The sequence below is a fragment of the Elephas maximus genome, chromosome 2 (genome assembly GCF_024166365.1).
Source record: "Elephas maximus indicus isolate mEleMax1 chromosome 2, mEleMax1 primary haplotype, whole genome shotgun sequence".
Lineage (NCBI taxonomy): Eukaryota > Metazoa > Chordata > Mammalia > Proboscidea > Elephantidae > Elephas > Elephas maximus.
This window is the reverse complement of record NC_064820.1, coordinates 89586335-89609084: the sequence shown is the minus strand read 5'-3', so window position 1 is coordinate 89609084 and position 22750 is coordinate 89586335. Positions and strand designations below refer to the sequence as shown.

At 35.3% G+C, this 22750-nt stretch overlaps 1 protein-coding gene across 2 annotated transcripts in view; it reads left to right on the top strand.

The window, feature by feature from the left end:
- The window catches only part of EDIL3 (EGF like repeats and discoidin domains 3), a 531833-nt gene that overhangs the window by 364434 nt on the left and 144649 nt on the right, over positions 1-22750 (top strand). For both annotated transcript variants that reach the window (XM_049867187.1, XM_049867178.1), the window contains 2 exons: positions 18540-18695; positions 19960-20104. In XM_049867187.1, coding sequence (XP_049723144.1) covers positions 18540-18695; positions 19960-20104 — 301 coding nt within the window. The remainder of the gene's footprint in view (positions 1-18539; positions 18696-19959; positions 20105-22750) is intronic.

Genomic DNA, 22750 nt, shown 5'->3' with positions numbered 1-22750 from the left:
CAGTAAATTTTCATTGAATGAATGTCGAATCATGCATTAAGCAGTGGAGGACTTAGGAGCAGAGACACTAGTTAGGAGACTTCTGCAGCTAACTGCCCAAAGAAAGATGTAAGGAGGGCCTGACTAAGCTGACAGGTATTGAAATTAAATACAATAATAATATATTAAGAGGGCTGGAGAGAACAGTGTTGATAACTGATTGAATTGTGTAATGCTGGAGGGGAAGGAGGAAAAAAGAAGAAAAATTAATCACAATTCCAGGGTTTTGATCTTGAGCATGATGGTAAAAAAAAAAAAACCCATTGCCATGCAGCTGATTCCGACTCACAGTGTTCTACAGAATAGAGTAGAACCGCCCTGTAGAGTTTCCAAGGAGAACCTGGTGCATTTGAACTACTGACCTTTTGGTTAGTAGCCATAGCTCTTAACCACTACACCACCTGGGTTTCCAAGCATGTTGTTAAAAAAAAAAAAAAAAAATTTTTTTTTTTTTTGACCTTTTGGTTAGTAGCCATAGCTCTTAACCACTACACCACCTGGGTTTCCGAGCATGATATTAGTACCATGGAAATCAAGAAGAGGAGTTAGTCAGCTTGGAAAATGATTAATTTTGTTTGATTCATAAGTTTTATCTACTTGGAGGAAATCCCACTAATGAAATCCCAGCATGAAGTTGAAAAAGTAAGCTTGCTACACTGTAAAGGGAGTGGGATGTGGATAAAGTGAATGACACAGCTGTCTGACACCTTTACTTACATGACGTTGCCCATTTGTGAGTCACATGGCCACACCTAGTGGAATAGGAGGTTGGGTGGTGCTCATTTAGAACTGAAAGGTGCTTTTGAGGGAGCAAATGAGTGCTCCAAACTAGAGTGTCTTTCCACAGTGGTGAAAGATCCATTTTCTCCTACTTCCATTTCCATCAAAACAGTTTATAAGACAACCACTTCCCTAGGAACACATTTCGCAGAACCCTCAGGAAGAGATTACCTGAACTTTGAGGTTTTGAACAAGTGTTTACATTCTACATCAAGGCCTTTAGCAGAATATTTTATTTTTATATCATATGCTGGTTACATTTTCTTCATGTGTTTATTTTTAATATTGTTACTGCTGCTGCTCCTGGTTTTCCAAAAATTTATATATTTAATTAAAATAGTTGCTGTCTCATTCAAACATCAGTGTTCTTAGAATATATTGAGGCTTTTAGATGTTTTACTTTGTTGTGATTCTGGTTCTTGAAAATAGTAATAAATGTCTCCTTTTTTTCTAGAAACTGGCTTTTAGATTTCTTCTATTATGTATTTAATGCTTCTATAGTTTTCACTATTTGTTATCTGTGTTCATAATATAGAGGCTATGTTTTTATTTCTTAAACATAAAAAAATTATGTTAAACTTAGGTCTCCTTAGTTTATTACTGTCATTAATGTTATTAAGAAATAAAGTACTGAAATTGAAAAGTAGATGTAAATTTTTTAACCTTACTCTTCCTAGCAGGAGCCTACCCTAAGCCAGTATTCCTACATTAAGGCAGCTTTCCAGAAACTCTTAAATTGATAAGTCATTACCCCACAGAACAAAACAACAAATAAGACATCTTAATATAATTACCAGTAGATTTTAGCTTTTCTTTTCATGGGAACACTAACCCAGATTTAAAAAGATTTTTATATAAATTTTTAAAGAAGAGTGTATTATCTAATATTTTTTTTAATGTTTTTCTTAGTTTAAAATTTGTAGTGCATTTTCTTGTCATTGTTAGTTACCATCAAGTTGGCTCTGACTCACGGTAACCCTCATGTAAAATGGAACAAAAAGCTGCCTATTAACTACTTTTTATTGACCAGCTACAATTTACAGAGGGCTGCTTCAAGCAATAGTCATATTTTCTATGCCCACGTGGAGCTTATTTGAATAAATAAGACGTTTAAGATTCTCCTATGTGGAAGATTTCTACTTCATTTTGTCTAAGTTTGAGAAGAAAAAAGCTGTTTGATTTAATTCAATGAACATTCGTTGAACTCTTAACCATGTGCAGAGGGAAATGTACTTTGTGAGTTCTACGCACAAGGGACTGATTTCTTGAAGGGCCCTTCTGCTTCCAGGCTTAGAAAAAAACACCTTCCGAAGTGACCCTTGACTCCATATAAATCATCCATTCATTCATTCATCCATTCATTCAGTATATTTATTGGGTATTTTCCCTGTGCCAATCGCTATTCTATATGCCATTTCCTCAGGAAAACCTTCTCTCATCCTGCCCTTCACCCTAGACTAGATGAAGTACTCCTAATGTATGTCCTTATAGCTTCTTGTTCTTTTCTTATACAGGACTTAACACAGTTTGTAATTAAAAACTGTATGGGAGATTATTAGGCAAGCGTCATGAGATTACGAGCATTGTCTGTTTGCTCACTATTGTAGTCTCAACATGCCCAGCGACTAAATCTGTAATAAGTGGTAAGAACAGAGGTTCTCTCATAATCGTTTTGGTTTCCCCAAGGCCTATAACTCTTTTATTTGCTCAAAAAATTTTTTTATTAAGTGAAATAATTAGTAGTGTGAAGATTTATAAAGCATATTACCTGTTGTCCTACTGTTTAAATCTAGGGCAAATAAAACACGTTTACATAATTAGTTATACGCTATGGTGAAACAATAAGATGTTCAAGATTGGTAGCTCTGAAATCAGCTGGCCACTAAGTAGGCCATCTTGGACAAAGTTACTCAGCCACTCTAAGATACACCTTTGTTCACATAAAGTGAGAACACAATAGAGTGGTCTGTTATGGCTGTTGTGAGAATTATGTGATGGATGTTTAATCACATATTTAGCCATACAGCAAGTGATTAATTAATGTACATTCTCCCTCATTCAAGAGATACTTATTGAGAGTTGTTGCAGAGACTGTTTGCTGTCCCCAACATCCTTTTTACCTATTTCTATAGTACAAAGATTTTTAGCTTTTTCAACATTTGTTCACCAAAACTATAAGACTGTATGTTTCCCAACTTCCCATTCCACTTGGTATGCCCATGTGACTCACAAATGACCGCTGCCATATAAGTAAAACTGTCTCAAGGCGGTTTGTGAGAACCTTCCTTAAAAGACGGCATCCACAGGTTCTCTTCACGCTTCTTCATCCCTTTCTCCATCCTGACACCAAATACTTGGAAGCTGCCATCTTGGACCATTAGATCAGGTTTACATACAGTGGGCAACAGATAGAAGGTGCTGGGGGCCCTGATATATCAGCCACTTATGCTTACTCACAATTTTACACAAATAAGAAGTTAACTGCTTTCTTATTTAGTTAGTTTGGGCTCTCTGTCACTCACAACGGAACTGAATCGTAAGTAATACAAATCTGCAAAAATAGCATGTTCAGTACTAGATGCAAGGCAGAATGTGAGAATGCCATAATAACGATGTTTAAGCATAAAATGCAGGCACAGAGGAAGCCATTTAAAATGAGACTTAGAGGGCAGATATGTTTTCAGCTTGGTGCAATAGGTGAGAGGAAATTTCCAGGTGGATAAACATAGAAAAAGAAGAAATTACCCTGTTTTTCAACATCGCCAGACCCCTGACAACACCCTTGCTCAGCAGGTGCTCTCCTTTCCCAGCCTTCTCTCTTGTTCTTCTCTGAGTCTGGAGTGACCATTCAAATCCTGGGCTCTTACTGAAATGTGCTTGCTGACAGTTCACTTGACTTTTCTAAGCCTTGGTTTCCAGTCAGAATTAACTGGTATTTTTTTCTGTATGACCATGGCAATGTGTTTGCCCCCTTATTTGTCATTGATAACATTCTGTTTGATTAGTTTCTGTGTCTTTCTCCACTTCAAATTATATGACACATATGCAAGGAATGTACCTTTTCTGTCTTTGCCTGTCCAGTGTATCTGTCACAGTGTTGTAGAGTGTAGATATGCAATAAATACTGGAGGAATTAAATATATTTAATGATTATATATAGAGGCATAAATGCACATATGGTAATAGTAAAAGATACGACGGAAACATAAGTTGTGTTGAGCCTGTGGAAATTTGTGAATGCCAGAATGAAAATCGTATACATTTTAATTTGGCAGAAGTAGGAAACCACTGCAGATTTGCAAATAGAGAGGTAATCTGAGGATGGAGAAAATCTCTAGTTAAATTTAGGAAAAAAAAATCAAATACAGTTTAGTTTGCCAAATTTTGAACATACTAAAATCATGGTTATCGTATTTTGTTTTTCAGAAATTTAACAACACTTTTTAAATCATGTGAATCTTTAAATTTTGGGTCCATAAATTTTAAATGTAAATATGTGAAATGTGTCAATAGTTCTATTCACTTTTCATAAACTTAGCTGTAAAACTAGAGCTACAGATGTAATTTTCATATGAATACATCTAGTCAGTAGTGCATATGAGGTAGCTTTTGATCATTAAAAATAACTTGTCTTCTGAATGCAGGTTACACGCTAATGAAATTACAAAAATAAAGGAATGATATTCTCCTATTTAAAAATAATTTTTTCTTCAAGGTTTAGAAAATTTTATTATAGTTAAGAGAATTAGAAATCTTTTTGAAAGATACTGTGTGTAATATCAAAGATTTTCTAACTGCCAACACCTATTCTTCAAAACTATTATTTTAAAGTGAAGAGATATATCTTAAAAGCATTCTTATACATGTTAAATAATTTAATTATTATCATAATTATTTTGCTACACACAATTGTTTGGTGGTGATGAAATCACGTTCCTTTGAAACCATGTAAAACTCTTTCTGCCATATTAGGGAGTATGAGTTGACATTGGAAAATAGCGCTGTGTAGAGAGCAGTTTTTTTTGTTTTTTTTTTTGTAGAGAGCAGTGGAATTTTTCTATGGTGGTTTTTGCTCTTTGTATATTCTTCTTTTGACTTCTGAGGAAGCAGAAATGACCAAAATTCCCCATCATCTTCCCCTGTTCGGCCCATACAGAAGTTTCACAATTGTCCAGTTTATTTCTCAGGGCTAACATAAACAGCATATGAAATAATGTATCGTGTGTATAAATGAACCTTGAAAAGTACAGCTAATTTAAGAAAATTAATTAAAGAGAGTCTAGGAGACCTGATCAGTGTGAATCAAAGAATCATTTTGTTTCAGGGGTTGCCTACCTCCCTTTTAAATTGATAAATGACAAACTCAATTTTCCTCTTCTCTGGAAAGGAATGGTAAGGAGAACAGCCAACCACTGGGTTCTTAAAGGTGCTAGGCACCTAACTGACACATCACCTTTAGTACTCAGACAACCCTTGGAGTTAGATAGTACCAGTAGTGTCATTGAATAGAAGAAGAAATTTTGGTTTACAAAGCTTTAGGACTTACCCAAGTTCATGTTAGCTACTATAGTAGCAGAAGACAAACACCTAGACCTTAAGTACAATGATCTACTTCCGCCTCCCAGAGGAAGTGGAAGTTAATCATTACGTCTTCTAATTTCCCTAGCTTGAGTTAGGTGGTTCAGAATCTTAATGATCATTTTACCACTGATCAGCACCAAGAAAGGAGGGAGCACTGTGTACCCAAAATGCATGCAGAAGAGGACTCCCAATTCCAGGCTTTTACTTCTCATTGCTCTTTGCTGGAAAGACCCAGCTTTCTCATCACACTGCCATTCTCCCAAACATCTAATGATGAAAAAAAAAAAATGATGAGGCATCTCAAAATCAACAAGTCCAATCCCAAAGGTTGATTTGTTATGAAAAATTCTGAACTGAAATTTTAGGATGTGTTCACTTATAGGAAGTCCCTGGGTCACAAACTGGTTAAATACTTGACTACCAGACAAAAGATTGGCAGTTTGAGCTCACCCAGAGGCACCTCGGGAGATAGGCCCAGTGATCTGCTTTTGAAAGGTCACCACCTTGAAAACCCTATGGAACAGCTCCACTCTGTTGTTGGAGGCAACAACAATATCCGCTTAAAACGGTATCCAAAATATTAAAAGAGCTTGTGGTATTTTAACTGCCATGTTTTATTCAAATTTTGATATTTAGGTATAGAACCCATAGTGTTCATAGATGATGTTGTGAGGTACCATCGAGTCAGTTCCGACTCATGGTGACCCTATGCACAACAGAACAAAACATGGCCTGTCCTACGCCATCCTTATAATCGTTGCTATGTTTGAGCCCATTGTTGCAGCCACTGTGTCAATCCATCTCCTTAAGGGTGTTCTTTTTTTTTGGCTGACAATCTACTTTAACGAGCATGATATCCTTCTCCAGAGACTGGTCCCTCCTGATAACATGTCCAAAGTAGTTGAGACAAGTCTCACCATCCTCGCTTCCAAGGAGCAGTCTGGCTGTACTTCTTCCAAGATAGACTTATTTGTTCTTCCGGCCCATTGTATATTCAGTATTCTTTGCCAACACCACAATTCTAATGCATCGATTCTTCTTCAGCTTTCCTTATTCATTGTCCAGCTTTCTTATGCATATGAGGCGTTTGAAAATATCATGGCTTGGGTCAGGCAGGCCTTAGTCCTCGAAGTGACATCTTTGCTTTTCAACACTTTAAATATACAATGCAAGGTAAAAACTGCTGCTTACTGTAGAAATATAAAGGAGCCCTGATGACGCAATGGTTAAGCACTGAGCTGCTAACTGAAAGGTTGGCAGTTTGAACCCACCAGCTCTCCTAGGGAGAAAAGACTTGACAATCTGCTCTCATAAAAATAACAGCCTAGGAAATCCCACTTGACAATTCTATTCTATCATATAAGGTTCTATGAGTCAGAATCAACTCCACGGACAAAACAACAACAGCATGGAATGATTAAAAGATATTTCTTGCTGCGCTTCTAGGGAGACTGTATTTTAAATTACAATGAACCTTTTTAATTCGGTAGCATTTTAAGGAAATATGAAATATTGCTTGTGTGTGTCTGATTTTATACTTCATTTAAAACATATTCCAGCATGTCTGAAATTAGATAATCTGGCTGACCCAGTTAATGACCTTCCTGACAGCTACCTGTAGGTCTAGAGTAACAGCTTAATAATAAGGTGAAACAACCAAGAAGTAGTTAGTCTACTTATGCAAATTATTTGAATCATAAAGGTAACTTCTCAAGAAAAAACCAGTAAATGTAAAGCCTTTTTGTTATTGTTCAGAGCATATGCTAATCTATTCCAATATGGCAATGTAATTTTATTCCTAAAATGTATTTATTTAATTTCATTTTTGAAACACAGATGTAAGATTGTAGTTACAAACACTAGAACAACACAAAGACCATGAAATGCTGAGCTATTACTGGGTAATAGCTACTGCACTTGTGTTCCAGAAGCTCCCTATCCTTCTATTTAGCCCTCTTACTTCTCTTTTCGGTTAATTCATTCATATTGCACAGTGTTAGAAAATAATATCCTAGAAAACTTGCCACCTTTTTGCACTAGAGCATATGTTTGCTTTGCAGCCTTCTTGATTTTTAAGCCCCTTTCCCTCTTCTTTTTTCTTCAGTGCATAAAAATGAGAAGAACCACAGTTTTATCTTTCCCAGAAGTTCCTTTTAAGTTTTTATTACGCAGTATTTGTTTCTGTCTTGATGCTTAAGTAATCCCAATTTGGCATTTAAGGTTTCAGGACACTTACTGCCACTACCATTAATATCTTCACAAAGGGAAAGGTATAGAGTGCTCTCTTACTGAACTTGGAAACTGCTCTGTTGACATTGTGGTCAAATGCAGACTAAAAATAAAATAATGAATTAAGAAAAATCAGGCAACAGAGGGGGAGATACTGCATTCTAGTCTCCCTGCTAACCCTTAACCACTGTGGTTAGGAATAGAGGTGTCAGAGAATTCTAGCTTTAGCTGAGACCATACTTAAAGCAATTGGATATCCCATTTTCATTTTTCCTTTGTGATGCCCTCAACACTGCCATCAGTCAGATTCACTTTGAAATCCACACGGTGTGATGGTCAAAGCAGAGAAGAACATTCATATGGACCCTAAGGTGACACCCGTACCCCTCATGCCTGAGCAAACTATCAGAAATGTACTTTTCTTGACATCTCTATTTAAAAATATATTTTTTAAATTTGATCTACTTCTTAAAATTTTTAACAGGGCTTATTTCTCTGTTTTGTTTTATTTGTGCAATTGGTTTGTAATGAGTTTTTTTGGTAGTTGCCTTTGTATTACCACTTTCACATCCACACAGGAGATAATTGCTTGCTAACACTGGCCACCAGTAGGAAACTGAGAAAGTTGAGCTTTCACACACACTCTCCCTCCTCCATCCCCCCTTCACAGCACACCCACTGCCCTGTGCTTGTGCATCAAGGGCATTGCTTGTAGTTTGTTTTGTTTTTTTTCCCAAGAACACCCTGAATTCTTTGGAAAATATACATTAACAAGATGACTTTATGTTCATTGTTTTTAATGTATTTTCTTGGGGTTAGCATTTCTACTCATGCATGATATCATATTCCTTTTTATTGCTCCTCTTGTTACTATACCCATAGCTTCGATATCCCTCTAAGCCTTTTTTTTTTTTTTTTTGGTACATTTCTTTGCACATGATTATTTTTGTCTTTATTACCTACCTTTTATCAAATCATCGATACTTACCCATTTTTTTTTTTTCTAATACCTATATTACAGGACTTCATTCAGCCTTATCTCTGGATATTATTTTCCAATTTGCCTTACTCTGCTTCTTGCAAAAAGTGTTTTTACTTTTAGCTACCATTGTGTAACTTTTACTTTTAACAAGGGCTGTTGGATTATAATCAAGCTGTGCTTTTCATTTGTATCATCAAATTCATTTCTCTTTTACTAATCCTAATTAGGTATCTCACCACCAAAAACAAAGGCACCTGTAAGTTATTCTTTTAACCTCAGTGAGAATTGTTCCAAAATCATGAGATGAAAAATCATTACACTCTGAAATACTTCTTTGTCAAAACTAAATTAAGCTCAGAAGCAGCTCAGGTTGGAAAGAAATTTAAATGTTCTGTCTTATGTAAAATACTGTTACTATAATAATTTAATTTTTTTTCTTTCTGAAAGTATAATTGATTTCTGTTATTCCAGAGGCATGTTAGCCTTTTCCAAGAAAAAGATAAGCAAAATTTAAAGTTCAGAGTATATGGACTAAAACCTCTGCCTCAGATCTAAACCTTTATCATGAGGTTCCCAGACTATCTTAAATATATACCATTCCATCTAATTAAACACACAGGCTGAATTCTTTAAATAAAGTAGCCACATTTCAATTAATTCCAGAATGTGAAGCTATAAGTGTTGGAGCAGGTGAAGATAGTCTAACAAAAACAAATCCCAACAAAGGGGAGATGAGCAAAATATACTCAAAGCCCCTCAGGGCCAGGTGGAAATTTGGAGAAAAGGTTGTTTTGCCAGGCCATGACTTCTGGAACCACCAATACATTCCAGCCCTGGTGTTGTATTGTTCTGTTTCATGCTGTTTAGTGAACGGTGCATTCACTTTGATTGGAAATTTTACCAGGTGCGAGGAATCACACGGAGTTTATAGTTTTTATGTGTGTGCACATGTGTTTATTTCCCATCTTCTGCCAAAGAGGACTATTAACTTGATGGAACACATGTCAAAGGCTAACGGGTATTCAGGGCACTGGAAGATACTTAGAGCCCCTCTTATCTGGAACTTCAGAACTAGCAGTTAATCAAAACAAATGATTAAAAGGAAAAAAAAAATTACGCCTCATGTTTCTTGGATGAACCATACCCATAATGCATTATTGACGCTTCAGTTTTTGTCATTGCTTAACGCTACTGGTGAAGTTATTTGAGTGAATAATCCTAGAAATTAGTCATTTTCCCCAATAATAGAGATTTTTTTTTTCTGTAACTTGCCTTTCGAGGTTTTTTGAAGATGTTTAATGTTTTTATAGGGAAACAAACAAACAGAATAACTCCCCTTTACCTGTCACAGAAATTTAGTTTTTTTAAATTAAATTACAAAATTTGAATAAGAAGCACAACTCAAGGGAAAAAAAAAAAAAACAGGGTGAAGAAGCAACATAACTGACCTCCGTTAGCATGCAATTCAACTGGTTAGAACAGAACAGAATGGGCGTAGCAGAGAAATGTCCAACTTGCCAGCATGTGTAGTACGTTTACCAGCGGGAATGAAGAACGTCAGGTGATCAAGATGTTTGTGATATGTAGGTTGTTTAACAGAGATTCTACTCTAGCAGTTGGGACCAGTCATTTCAAGACTATGATCTATGCAGCTTTGGTCTGAGCTACTCTTTCATTCTGACACACGTCAAAGGCCTTCCTCCTTTGGCACTCTTATGATGCTACCCACCACCCAAGCCTCCACAGATGCCGACAATGTGTTGGATAAAGTAATCTATATTAATACGATAATGTGAAAGAACAGGGAGATCCAATTCTGTATAATTTTTAACCAGGATTTTTTGGTGATAATGTTCTAGTCTTCATTTAATGTTTTAACCCCTTAAGTGACATCTTTACAGTCCAAACCATTGAGTCAGTATTTGGAAATGGTTGACAGACTCAATTTATTTCTCATATCACACAGAACAAATGGTTAACTATTCTGTTTATATTGCCAGCTCCTAACTGAATGTTGTTTCTAGCAAGATCAACTTCACTGTGCCCTGTGAAAGCCTAACTACAGATGAAGTTGATTATTCACAATATTTTTGGGAGAAAAAATAAATTGTCTATAAGTTCTAATATGACGGCAGTGTTTTGTTTTTTTTTTTTTTAATTTAAGTTTTAAAACTATCCATGCAAAATCATTATCTGGAAATCTGAATAAAATATCTGCCCTCACATAGCCCCAGACTCTTGGTGTTAGAAAAAAGATCTAGTTCAATGCATGTTTTCATGCCTCAACCTCAGAGTTAGAATGTTTAATACATAAAATAAAATCTTCTCTATTAAGATGAAATTATTGTGAATAATGAGAAGTTATAGTTTTCTCTGGTGCTTTGGTTTTCTCCAAGTACACCTTTTCTATATAATAATCATACAAAAATAATGTGTTTAATTCAATAGAAGGACCGCTCTGACGCTCAAGGGAAATAGTTATTTCCTGAGATTGAAAAGCAGTTATAGTTTGGTCTTTTCTTCCCCTAGGCAATGTGTCCTCTTTTTGTCTAAGCATGAATGTGTGTATCTAATGTAGAGTAACAGAAAATTGCCTTATGTTATATTTAAACAATTCTAATGATGAAGCAAACACCAGTCTTATTTTTTCTTGCAGATTCTTTATTTAATCTTTTACTTGATATTTTCATTATTTATCAAACAATCCACAGCACTCATCATTAAAAGAGAAAAATGTATACTTCTGAAAATCCCTGTTCACTAGCACTCAATAGTCAATTTAGACAAATTGCCTACCTTTTGGGCATATTATAAAAACATATCTGTATGTGTGATGGATACTCCAGAGTATCATTGTTATATAAGTACTGTCTATATAGTACTCTAATTGTATTATGCTACCTAATCTTCAAATAAACATTTTTTATATAGCTACTCACAAATTACTGCCTCTTTGTGTGTGCCTCAATAATCAAGAAGTAAATGATATGCAAGTGATTATAAGCTGATTTTCCTAAGAGAAAGCCATGAACCATGGATTTATCTTTCTTTCTAATTGGTCTTAAATTGGCATTGGTTCCTAGAGATTCTTTAAAAAGGAATGCTTTTCTCTCCCACTTCCCTAGTACTAAAAAAATGTGTTAAAAGTAAAAAACGAATGCTTCTTTTTCAGTGAAATAAAGTAGTTCCTTTATATTTAGATTATTTTTGTGTAGGGATACCAGCCACCAGTCAGACCCACATTTGAGTGTGCTATTTAAGTATCATGTAGGGTTGCTATGAGTTGGAATTGACTCAATGGGAACAGGTTTGGTTTTTGGTTTATTTAAGTATATCACAACTTCTGGTAACAAACTTGAGGTGAAGAAAACCAGTTAGCTCTTCATAATCTACTCTTAAAGCTAACTGTTTCCTTATGCAAGAGCTTTTGCTTATATTACAACCATAAATAATTTTAAGTATGTTAGTGTATAACAAGAGAGCCCTGGTCACACAATGGTTAAGCTTTTAGCTACTAACCAAAAGGAAAGGTTGGCAGATGGAACCCTCTCCATGGAGTGGAGGGTGGTGAGACCTGGCAATTGCTCCCATAAAGATTACAGCTTAGGCAAACCTTTGGGCAGTTCTACTTTGTCTCACTGAGTTGCTATGATTTGGAATCAACTCTATGTTTGAAATGCTTATGCCCTATATTTTATACTAGGGAACCAGTTCCTGAAAATTTACTTCAGCAATTCTTGATATTAGCTGACATTTTTAATTTTGTCATTCTGTTGGTTGTAAATTGCTGATTCCTCATTTAATTTGCATTTCTTAAATTAAGAGTAAAAGTTTCCAAAAAACCCATTGCCATCTAGTCAATTCCTACTCGTACCAACTCTATAGGACAGAGTAGAACTGCTCCCAATGCTGTAATTTTTTAGGAAGCAGATCACCACATTGTTCTCCCACGGAGCGACTGGTGAGTTCCAACCACTGACCTTTTGGTTAGCAGCCAAGCACTTAATCGCTGGGCCACCAGGGCCCCAGTGAAAGTTTAGCCATTGCTATTTCCTATTCTCTGAATTGCCTTTTAATATCCTTTACTTCCTTCTCTATTGATTTCTTAGTCTCTTGTGTGTGTCTTTGTGTGTGTGTGTCTGTGTGTGATTTGTAAAAGTCCATGTATATTTCAGATCACTAGCCGAAAATCGACTGGATGGCATGTAACCACAAATTCTTAACAGAAAGTGCAGTTCACAGATCCCTTGAGGGGCAGGGGATCCCGAAGACCTTTGCAGGAGGTCATGAGATCAAACCTAAATCATAATTCTAAGATTTACTTGCCATTTGCACTGATGTCACCAAACAATTGGAGTAAAATTGCTGATTCCTTAGCACAAATCAAAGCATGACACCGAACTGTACTAGTAATACTGATTCCTCTTCATCATGAACTTGTAGGAGGAAAAAATAAAAAAAAGAAATCAATCAAAAAAACAACAAAACAAAAAAGGCAGTTGCAGTTAAGAATGTCCTTCATGAAGCAGAAACAAATAATTAATGGTGTTAAATGCCAACTCTTGGTACATCTGAAATAGTCTGTGTGATGAAGTGGAAAGTGTGTGTGAAACCCTTCTGCTGGTAAAGTATACATCATTTTCGTATATATTGGGGTCTGTTTCTTGATTTTTGTTCTGTTTTACTGATCTGTGTCTCTACATGTCCACAAAACCACACTATTTTAATTATATTTTCAATTGATTATTGCTGGTATAAATTAATTATTTGATGATTATATATTAAGCAAACTTGCAGAACTTTGTAATTACTTTTATTGTTTGTTGCTCCTCTTGAATTTTCAGTGTGAATTGTAACATCTGCCAGTATGGGCAGTCTCTTTGCCTTTCGGAAAGGTTTCTGTAATCCTGTATTCCTGCTCACTACTTTATTCTTCAACTATATCTCTTTGCTGTTGAACCTGTCAAAACTTTTATTTAAACAACTATATTTTTCACACCAATATCTTTAATTGATGCTTCTTATATATTTATCCCTGTCATATGTTTCAAAAATCCTTCTGTATCTTTCAGGCATATAATTTTAAAGTCTTAATTTGTCCTATTAGATTAAGTTTTTTTTTTTTTTTCCTAGTATGAGCTCTGTCTTTTGTCTTTTGATCATAAAAAACAAAACAAACACACACAAAAAAAACTGTTCTCACTGAACCACTTCTAAATCATGGCAAACTCGTATGTGTCTAAGTAGAACTGCACCATAGTGTTTTCAAGGCTGTGACATTTCAGAATCCTCTTCAGAGGAAGAAGAGTACCAGCCCTTTCTTCCAAGGCACCTCTGGTTGTGTTCAAACCACCAATCTTTTGGTTAGTGGTCAAGCGCTTCACTGTTTGCACCACCCAGGGACTCCTCCTTTGATCATAAACAAACAAACAAAAACCAAATCCATTGCCAACTCATATCGACCCTATAGGGCAGAGTAGAACTGTTCCCCTTAGGGTTTCCAAGGAGCGGCTGGTGGACTCAAACTGCTGACCTTTTGGTTAGCAGCTTTAGCTCTTAAACCAAACCCATTGTTGTCAAGTGGATTCTGACTCAGTGTAGGGCTTGTATTTGTCAGAGAATTGGTTTTTAATATCTTGGCTAGTGGTGTACCTGGAGAGAAGAAGTTATAGCCATATCCACTGAGATCTGTTCCAGGTTGATTGAATTTCTACAGTGAGGGGATGCCTCATGGCAGAGTTAAAATCTCTGCTCAACCTTATACTTTCCTATCTCTGCAAACAAATCTCCTCCCAGACAGTGCTATTACCAAGGCTTCAATTTCTCGGTTTTGCCTTTTTAATCCATAGACTGGGGATGTTGAGTGGAGTGGATGAAACACTTCTTTGTGACAGTAGGCATCCCATTCCAGCCTGGCCCCTCATTTACCCACTTCCTCTCACTGGCAGGGGACTTGAGCCCAAACGGCAAAGTGAGAAAGAGAAATGACACATGTAGAAAGCTATTCCCAAGCCTTTTTCCATCATTGGACCTTGCGGTTCATCTCCACCCTCCCCTGACACAGAAACATCTGCAACGGTACCCAAACATTCTGTTACTCTGAGGGTTCCCCATAGTTTCTTGTGTTAGAGCTTGATAAATCCCATAGCCTGCTCAGCAAATGTCTGTTATGGAGCATCTTCAGTGCCGGTCCCGGGAGAAAGGGCCAGGAGTCCATGCTAATTGCTTTCTTGTCAGAAACATATTAATTTCTCCTTCCCCTCCACTGAAGCCAACGCTTAGATTTACACACACACACACTTAAACACAGTAACCCTAAATGTCTTATTGGTACATAGCTTTGAAAGTTGTTTGAAAAGTTATCAGCTCTTACAAATACAATTGTTGTTAGCTGCCATCGAGTAGATTCCCACTCATGGCCACCCCAAGTATACCTCTCTCCAAACTCAAAATCTCCAGCCTTAAGTGGGAAGGGCAGAAAAGGAATCTTATTTTACATTTAAAAACTAAAATCAAACCCAAAATTTATTTAGTGCTTTAAAAGTTTTTTAGGTGTTATTAAAATTTCCACAGGCATTATATAATATAATCTTCACATGTACAAGGTCTATTAAAAAAAACCTTTTTTATAAGGGAAGAAATTTAATTTCAGAAAGCTTAAACAAATTGTCCAAAATTATGTAGGCAGGAAGTGACAAGAGCCAGGAATGAAACCCAAGTCAATTTTTTTCTGCCTTCTGCCTAGTTTTAACATAGATTCTAGCCATTCTAGATGCAAATTGTATTTCTTCATATTTATATCCGTTCAGGAGACACAGTTCACTCAAATATCTTAGCATGCATCTGTCTTTTTTAAGGCCACACAGGGTACCTACTACCCAGTAGTACTATGATTTTATCAATGCCAAATAAATATAAAATATATATTGAATTACATATCCAAATATCTATCATGTTCACAGAGAGTAATTTTGAATTTCTGCTGCCCATGTTAAATCCCCAGTAGACCTTTAATATAGTGTCTGAGATGGCTCCTGTAAGCAGAGTATACCTGAGGTCATATTTAAGCCATTGCCATTTTTACAAAGAAATCAAAAAATAATGCTGGAATGCGCTGAAAGGGGATTACTTGTAACAGGTGTTTATAGTGATGTTTCTAAAATAATAATATAGTCTTCTTCCCAGGCTTAGTTTATTTCTTACAGCAATATAGATTCCTGGTCTTACTTTCAAGCATGATGACAATAATGAAATCATAGCCCATTTATTTTTAATTCTTTATTATCTAAGTTTAATTGGTCTAGAGGTATGAGAGTTCAGTAGTCTAAAACCTTGAAGTGATTATTAATAAACTCAGAATCTATGTTCTATAAATCAATTTTTGGTTTTTATTTAAGGAAAATTGTGCTGATTTTTAAATTTAAAGCAGATAGAACCCAAGTTTGGTTATTTGTTACTATCTGTAATTCCATTTTTCTAAAATATATATTCAAATCTTCTTAGAACAAAGAATAGGAATCTTTTAAAACATTTCTAATGGTTTAGAGAGAAACATGAACTCAAATTTTATTTTTTTATTTGGTTGTACTTCTAAAACTTAAGCTTTAGAATATTAGTATATAGTTCATCAGCCAAAACTGTAGCAGAGATAATTTGGCTGTCTACAAGAGGTATTAACAAGATAATTGAGACAAGATAAAAAAATAATGGAAAAGGCAATGTTCAACAATATCAAATGTGGAACTTGGCTTCTGAAATAGGAGGAAACGTTATTCAAAATACCCACTGGTTATATTGTATATAATAGGAAGGTTTAGGCCATGAAGAGTCTCAGATTTGTAAAAAAGGAATGTCATACAGAGATGCTGAAATGATATTATATTGTAATATGCAAATTTACCTGATATACTGAAATAAAGTATCTTTTGGAAGTTGCCTATTCGAAATCGCACGGTTAAATTTCAAAATGGACTTTTAGAGGACTAACTGAGATAAATGTTAAGAACAGTAAGTAAAATTTACCTTCATGGGGGATATTATCATATTTCAGCCCCCAAACAAGAATGACTTGAAATATATTCATGTCAATACTTTGGCGTTCGAGCTTTGAAGTGAGAAAAGAAAAGTGAATATCTGAGTCAACTCAGCATTGTTGGGGGAAAAGGAATCATGGACCCGGCATTAAAAACAAAAATGCTATTTATAAGGTCTGCTTTGCGAGAGAGAAAGAGGGGCATGCTCATCAGTCAGAGGCTGGAGATTACCCCACCCTAGCTCTTTAACTCATCAGAATTCCAGGCTTTCTTCACACAGGAGTGTAAATTGCCCAGAATTGCCTTGTGAGCAGCAGTTGGGGAGGGAATCTCAGGATATTCAGAGAGGGAAAATGAGACCTTGGAAACTCAGGAAAGAGGAGAAGGTGGATTTTGCTCCCAGGTAGCTAACTTCCAAAAGCCTATTTGAAAAAGATGCTGACTACATGAAGGGTTCAGAATTGCCCGTAACACATTTAAGATCTATACATCCAGGGGAAGAAAACAGTGTACCCCTTTTAATGAAGCGTATTTGTTTGTTCGAGGTGGGTAAAATCTACAAATTGCTTTCATAGTTCTGATTGTTAGTTTTTTGAATATGTGGCGTGAAATTTAATTGATTGTAGAGGGGCTCATTTCCTCATGAGCACCCTATACCTTTTTAAATGTTGTCTCTCAGAATCACACCAGAGAATGGAAAACCCTAACAACTTAAGTGATTTTGAAGGTTTTCATTTTTTCTCTGTAAAATGTTCTCTGAATTATTGACTTAATATTATAAGACATGCAAGATTTTTCTATTTATATTTTTGAAGAGGGGAGTTTTATATCAATTAGTCAAGAATATTGAAATGGTACCTTTCTACTGACTTTAGGAATCTATAAACATCATGAAGGCATTTGAAAAGTGAATGGAACAGTGTTTAATGTTTACCAAACATGAGCAAGTATTTTTCTTACCTTGAGGCATTTCATTTAAATATTATATGGTAAATATAAAAAGGGCAGCTCTATTTAAATAAAAAAATATTAAAAATGTTTAGGAGACTATTACTCCTACAGCAACATATTGAAGGATGATTTGAAATGGAGAGAAAATAAAACCCATTGCCATATGCTTATAGCGCCCCCACAGGACACAGTAGAACTGCCCCCACAGGATTTATAAGGCTGTAAAACTTCATGGAAGCCAACTTCTTTCTCTTGGGGAGCAGCCAGTTTGTAATGCTCCATATAATAAAATGGAGAGAAAAGCAACTAATTGGTGAAAAACCTGTGGTCCCTTCATGATCCATATGTATTCACAGAACTTGTAATGGAGACAGTAGAAAGGACAAGAAATTGAAGATATCCTTTTTGTTTGTTTGTTTTTGTTGTCCTTGTCATTGTCCTTGTTGTTGCCTTTATCTCATTCTAGTATTTTAAAATCTCAGTGAGACCTTTCATGTTTACTGTAAATGGAAAGTTTTAAAGCTTAATTCAGTTGCTTGAGACACATTAGCTGTCATGTTGACATTAGTGTTTCATAGTAATGACACTGAGGTTCTTTTGACAAGATCCTATTTCCGTTTTTCAGTTTTCTGAGTCATACTTTGAGACCGTCACTAACCAAATGCTTTCTAAACCTTCTTATTTTTTGAGGGCACATTGCACTTGTCAAAGCTTATTCACTTAGAAAAATGTAAACCATTATAGAAAGAGGTTTTGAAGTTAAACCTAATATATGTCCATTTTAAAAAATATTTCTTTAAAAGTCTGAGCAAAATTATTAGCTTTTTGTATTAGTTTTTAAAAACTATACTACTAAATAAAAATGTTCCACTCCTAAAGTAGATGTTGTCAACTTTGTTATCCTGAGCAATATGGTTATCATTGATTATGCCTTGTTTCCTCAGATAAATTTGCAAAGAAAGATGCGAGTTACTGGTGTGATTACCCAGGGAGCCAAGAGAATTGGAAGCCCGGAATATATAAAATCATACAAAATCGCCTATAGTAATGACGGGAAGACTTGGACAATGTACAAAGTGAAAGGCACCAATGAAGACATGGTAAGGCTGACTTAGCCTACTTAATTTAAATTTAAATCCCCACTGTTAATCATCTGTTATCAAATGACTACTGTGTCTTCAGCAGAAGACTTGTGGGAAGTAAATTTGTGATGCCCCCCCTCCTTTTTTTTTAATTGGGCAATTGGAGTAAAGGAGGTAAGGAATTCTTCTGAGCTGTAAACTTACATTGGCTGCCATTCATAATTTCCTGAGATTTTAATTGGTAGTCCTATAAAAACTTTGTCACAAGGTTAGCATGGTCCTGTGTATGACAATTTTTGTTTTAACAATAGTCAGCTTTCAAATTGATTTCATTGCTTTGACAGATTAGCACTAATCCTAGTCAAATGACCACTTATTTAAAACTAATACCTTAAAAAGAAAAACAGCATCAAGTGATAGACAAGATGTATGTGATATCTTTATATACTTTCATATATGGAAAATGTTATTATTTAGAAGAGTAAAATAATTTTAGAGGAAGTGAATATAACATCAATGTCTCTTTTGACTCTTCATATGATATTTCCAATCTTCGATAATTCTCAGAAATTTTACTTAAAAATATCAGGACTTCAGATCATCTCATTTAAAACTAAGCCTTTAAGACCTGACTCTAATAAAATTTATGATGTATTTTTAAAATTATTAAATAAGTTTAAAGAAAGTTTTCTGGCTACCAGGTTATACAAAAGGTAAAATAAAAATGAGATTTAAAGAAATTTAAAATGACACATTTTAGCACTTAATTTTTAGAAACAAACAATTTTTCACTAGGTATATAAATGAGTCTCTTATCTAATAATCTGGGACTGACTGAGAAGACAAGGAAACTTGATGTATCAGACCATACCGTTAGGGAGACTGAATGCTTGGGAAGATTGGTTCCTACCAAAAAACTATAAATACTGAATAGTAAAATGAATAGACAAACCCAGGTTAAGTTAGAGAATTTAAGGTGCCCTGGTCTCAAAGAAAAAGAGAGAAGCACTTCTCTGGCTCTGAAGGCCTTGCCTTAAAACTAAAAAAAACCCTGTCATAGTACAGTATAGATTATGCCATAGACCACAGTGGTTTATAGCTTTGAGATTTTTATCTATGGGTTTTCTATTCACTGCTGATGGTAAGGTGCTTCCTAAATGCTTCAGACCCCCAAATTATTTAACCCAGTCCTTGAAGTATTAAGTTGGGTAAGACATAGAGTGAGTATATGAAATAGGTAAGCAGTTAATACTTTTAAATGCCGTATTATCTCCTTACATAGGTGTTCCGTGGAAATGTTGATAACAACACCCCCTACGCTAACTCTTTTACACCACCCATAAAAGCTCAATATGTAAGACTCCATCCCCAAATGTGTCGAAGGCACTGCACTTTAAGAATGGAACTTCTTGGCTGTGAGCTATCAGGTGAGCCTCATATCATCTACTTCTATACCCTACTTAAAGGAAACAAAAAAGCACATTTGTTTGTAGTCTGCTATTAGAATGCAAATTTTCAACACCCATAGATATTCGTTTCTGCTATAAAACACTAGAGCATGCCTGCTTCAGTGAGAACACTGTGTGTTACATGTGGGAGAAACAGTTTCTATAATATGCTACCGAGCAGAGTTGAGTAGAAGGAACAATGTAGTTTTTTAGTCTTTGAGTGGTCAACAAAAGCACAACAAATTCTCACTGGCAATTCTTGTAAAATTTAAATGTCTTATTGTGGTAGTAACTCAGATTTATATTTTGTGGCAAAGGTTCAGCAAAAACAGGAGCCTGCCTGGCCTCATAAAGTACAATTAAGTTCAGGCTATATGGCATAGAAAAGTAAGCTTTATTTTTATCTATCTACGATAAAAACTTTGCTGTTTTGGGGTAAGGTTTTGTGAAACATGTAAATTTATCATGTCTCCCAAGGAAACAATACTTCAGTAGCAAGATTGTTTCTATAAATTCATTCTTGGATTTTCCTTATCTAGAGACCTGCTTTTTGTACAAACAGTGGTTATCCATCTCAAGGATAATATATCAAAGGACTCAGAGTTAAAGAATCCTTGTCCTCCAGAAGCGTCAGTACTAGATATAAGGATGAAGACTTAATGTGTTGTTCTCACAGTGGTCCCCTTTCAATATAGCTAGATTGTGAACTAAATAAAAAATCTTGTCTAGGCATTTTACAGTGTTATATTGTTGATAGTTGTTCTTATATTTCTGGCATCAAAATTTATAAACTGCCTTTGCCCCAGTGGCCTGAAATTATTTTGTTCAAACAGCTATGAAAAAAAAAAAAAAGCAAAGCCTCATTTTTAGCATATCCTTGAAGCACGACAAATTCTTCTTCAAACTTAGCACAAATATTTTTTTAAAAACAGAAGTACACACCTCTGGAAAGAGACAACACACACTTTTCATTAAATTCAAGAGATCGCTTATAGGTTAAAGTAAGTACTTTCTGTCTTTTTCCCTTCTTAGATTTCTCTCTGACACCAAAAATGCCTTTTAAGCATATAAAAATTGCAATTAAAAAAACAACTTTTTTTTTTTAATGTCCATAACATTTAAAGGAACTACAGTGATTTGGGGAGATGAATGAACTTATTTTAAGAATCACATTTCATAGTATTTATTGGTACCTTTTATGAAGCAACTATTTTTTTTTTATGAAGCAACTAACAAGGTTTTAGTGCCATTAATTATCCTAACTGAGACGTTTTTCCTATTTTGGTAATTCACACTGGCTTGTTGACCAACAGTAAATCTCAGCAGAATTGTTGCTGTACAGTGTTTGTGTTACATGTCACTATATCATCAGGGCCAGTGTCATCCCTAAGCCATTCATCATAAAGCAATCAAGAAGAAGCCACAATATGATGAGGTCTGCTGTAAGCTCTGTAGTTTTTAGTTGCTTAATATTGTCTTCCCCAATTTTTCAGTCTTTTGATTCATGAGGGTCAGTCACTTATACACAACATAGTTATACCCCTATGGAGAATATATTTTACTTTCAAGCTTGACGAGAGTTTACACATGTCACTTTACAGATTTTATTTTCTCAAAAAGAAGCAGTACCATATCTCCCAACCCCACAAATTGATTTTGAACATACAAGTAGAGAGTAATATCTATTGCTAAATGTTATAAAAGCTGGGGCACTTCACTATAGAAATAATCAATTTTATTGTTAAAACTTCATTTTGTTCAGGTGCTATCCACACTAGTAAAGGTTGATTATGTTTTATGTATGAAATCATATGGATGGAAAGGGAAATCTGTGGTGTTAGGTACAGTGGCAGGGAGGTTAGTTATAACGCTTGGAAATAAACAGTAATATATCATGCCAAACTATTTCCCAGAATCCAGTGCCACACTGTAAAGCCCGTAGCTGCCTTATTGTACTCAGTAAACTGTTAAAAAGTCTCTCAGCCTGGCAAGAAGATCAGTGGTTAATCTTTTCCCAGACACTTAAAAAGAAAATCTCCAAAGGAGATATGATTTAAGATGTTTAGAATGAAACAGATCGTGCCTGTAATTAGAGGAGGAATATACTCCCATTCATTCTTTCAGCAAATAATTATTCATTACCTCCTCTGGGCTAAATACTGGACAATAGATTGGTTAGGAAATGAATTCTGTGACTAAGCAAAAATGGTCAAAGGCATTCTTTCTCTAAACAATACTTCAAATATTATATCAAAAAAGGAGAAAAAAAAAAAAAACTCCTTTCCTTTTCCTTTGTATCTTTTCCTCAAAACAAGCAGTATAAACTAAAAAAAAAAAAGCTCTTGCTGTAGAATTGATTCCAACTCATAGCAACCCTATAGGACAGGGTAGAACTTCCCCATAGGGTTTTCAAGGAGCAGCTGATGGACTCAAACTGCCCACCTTTTGGTTAGCAGCAGCCATAAATCTTAACCGTAGATCCTGCACCACCAGGGCTCCATTATCATGTAACTGCCTGAAAATAAATAGCATGCCATTAAAACTATTAGAACTTCTAGAATCCTTGAAATATGTTATTACATGTTGCTCACCCAGAATTTATATTTAAGTTTTATAGCTGTCTTT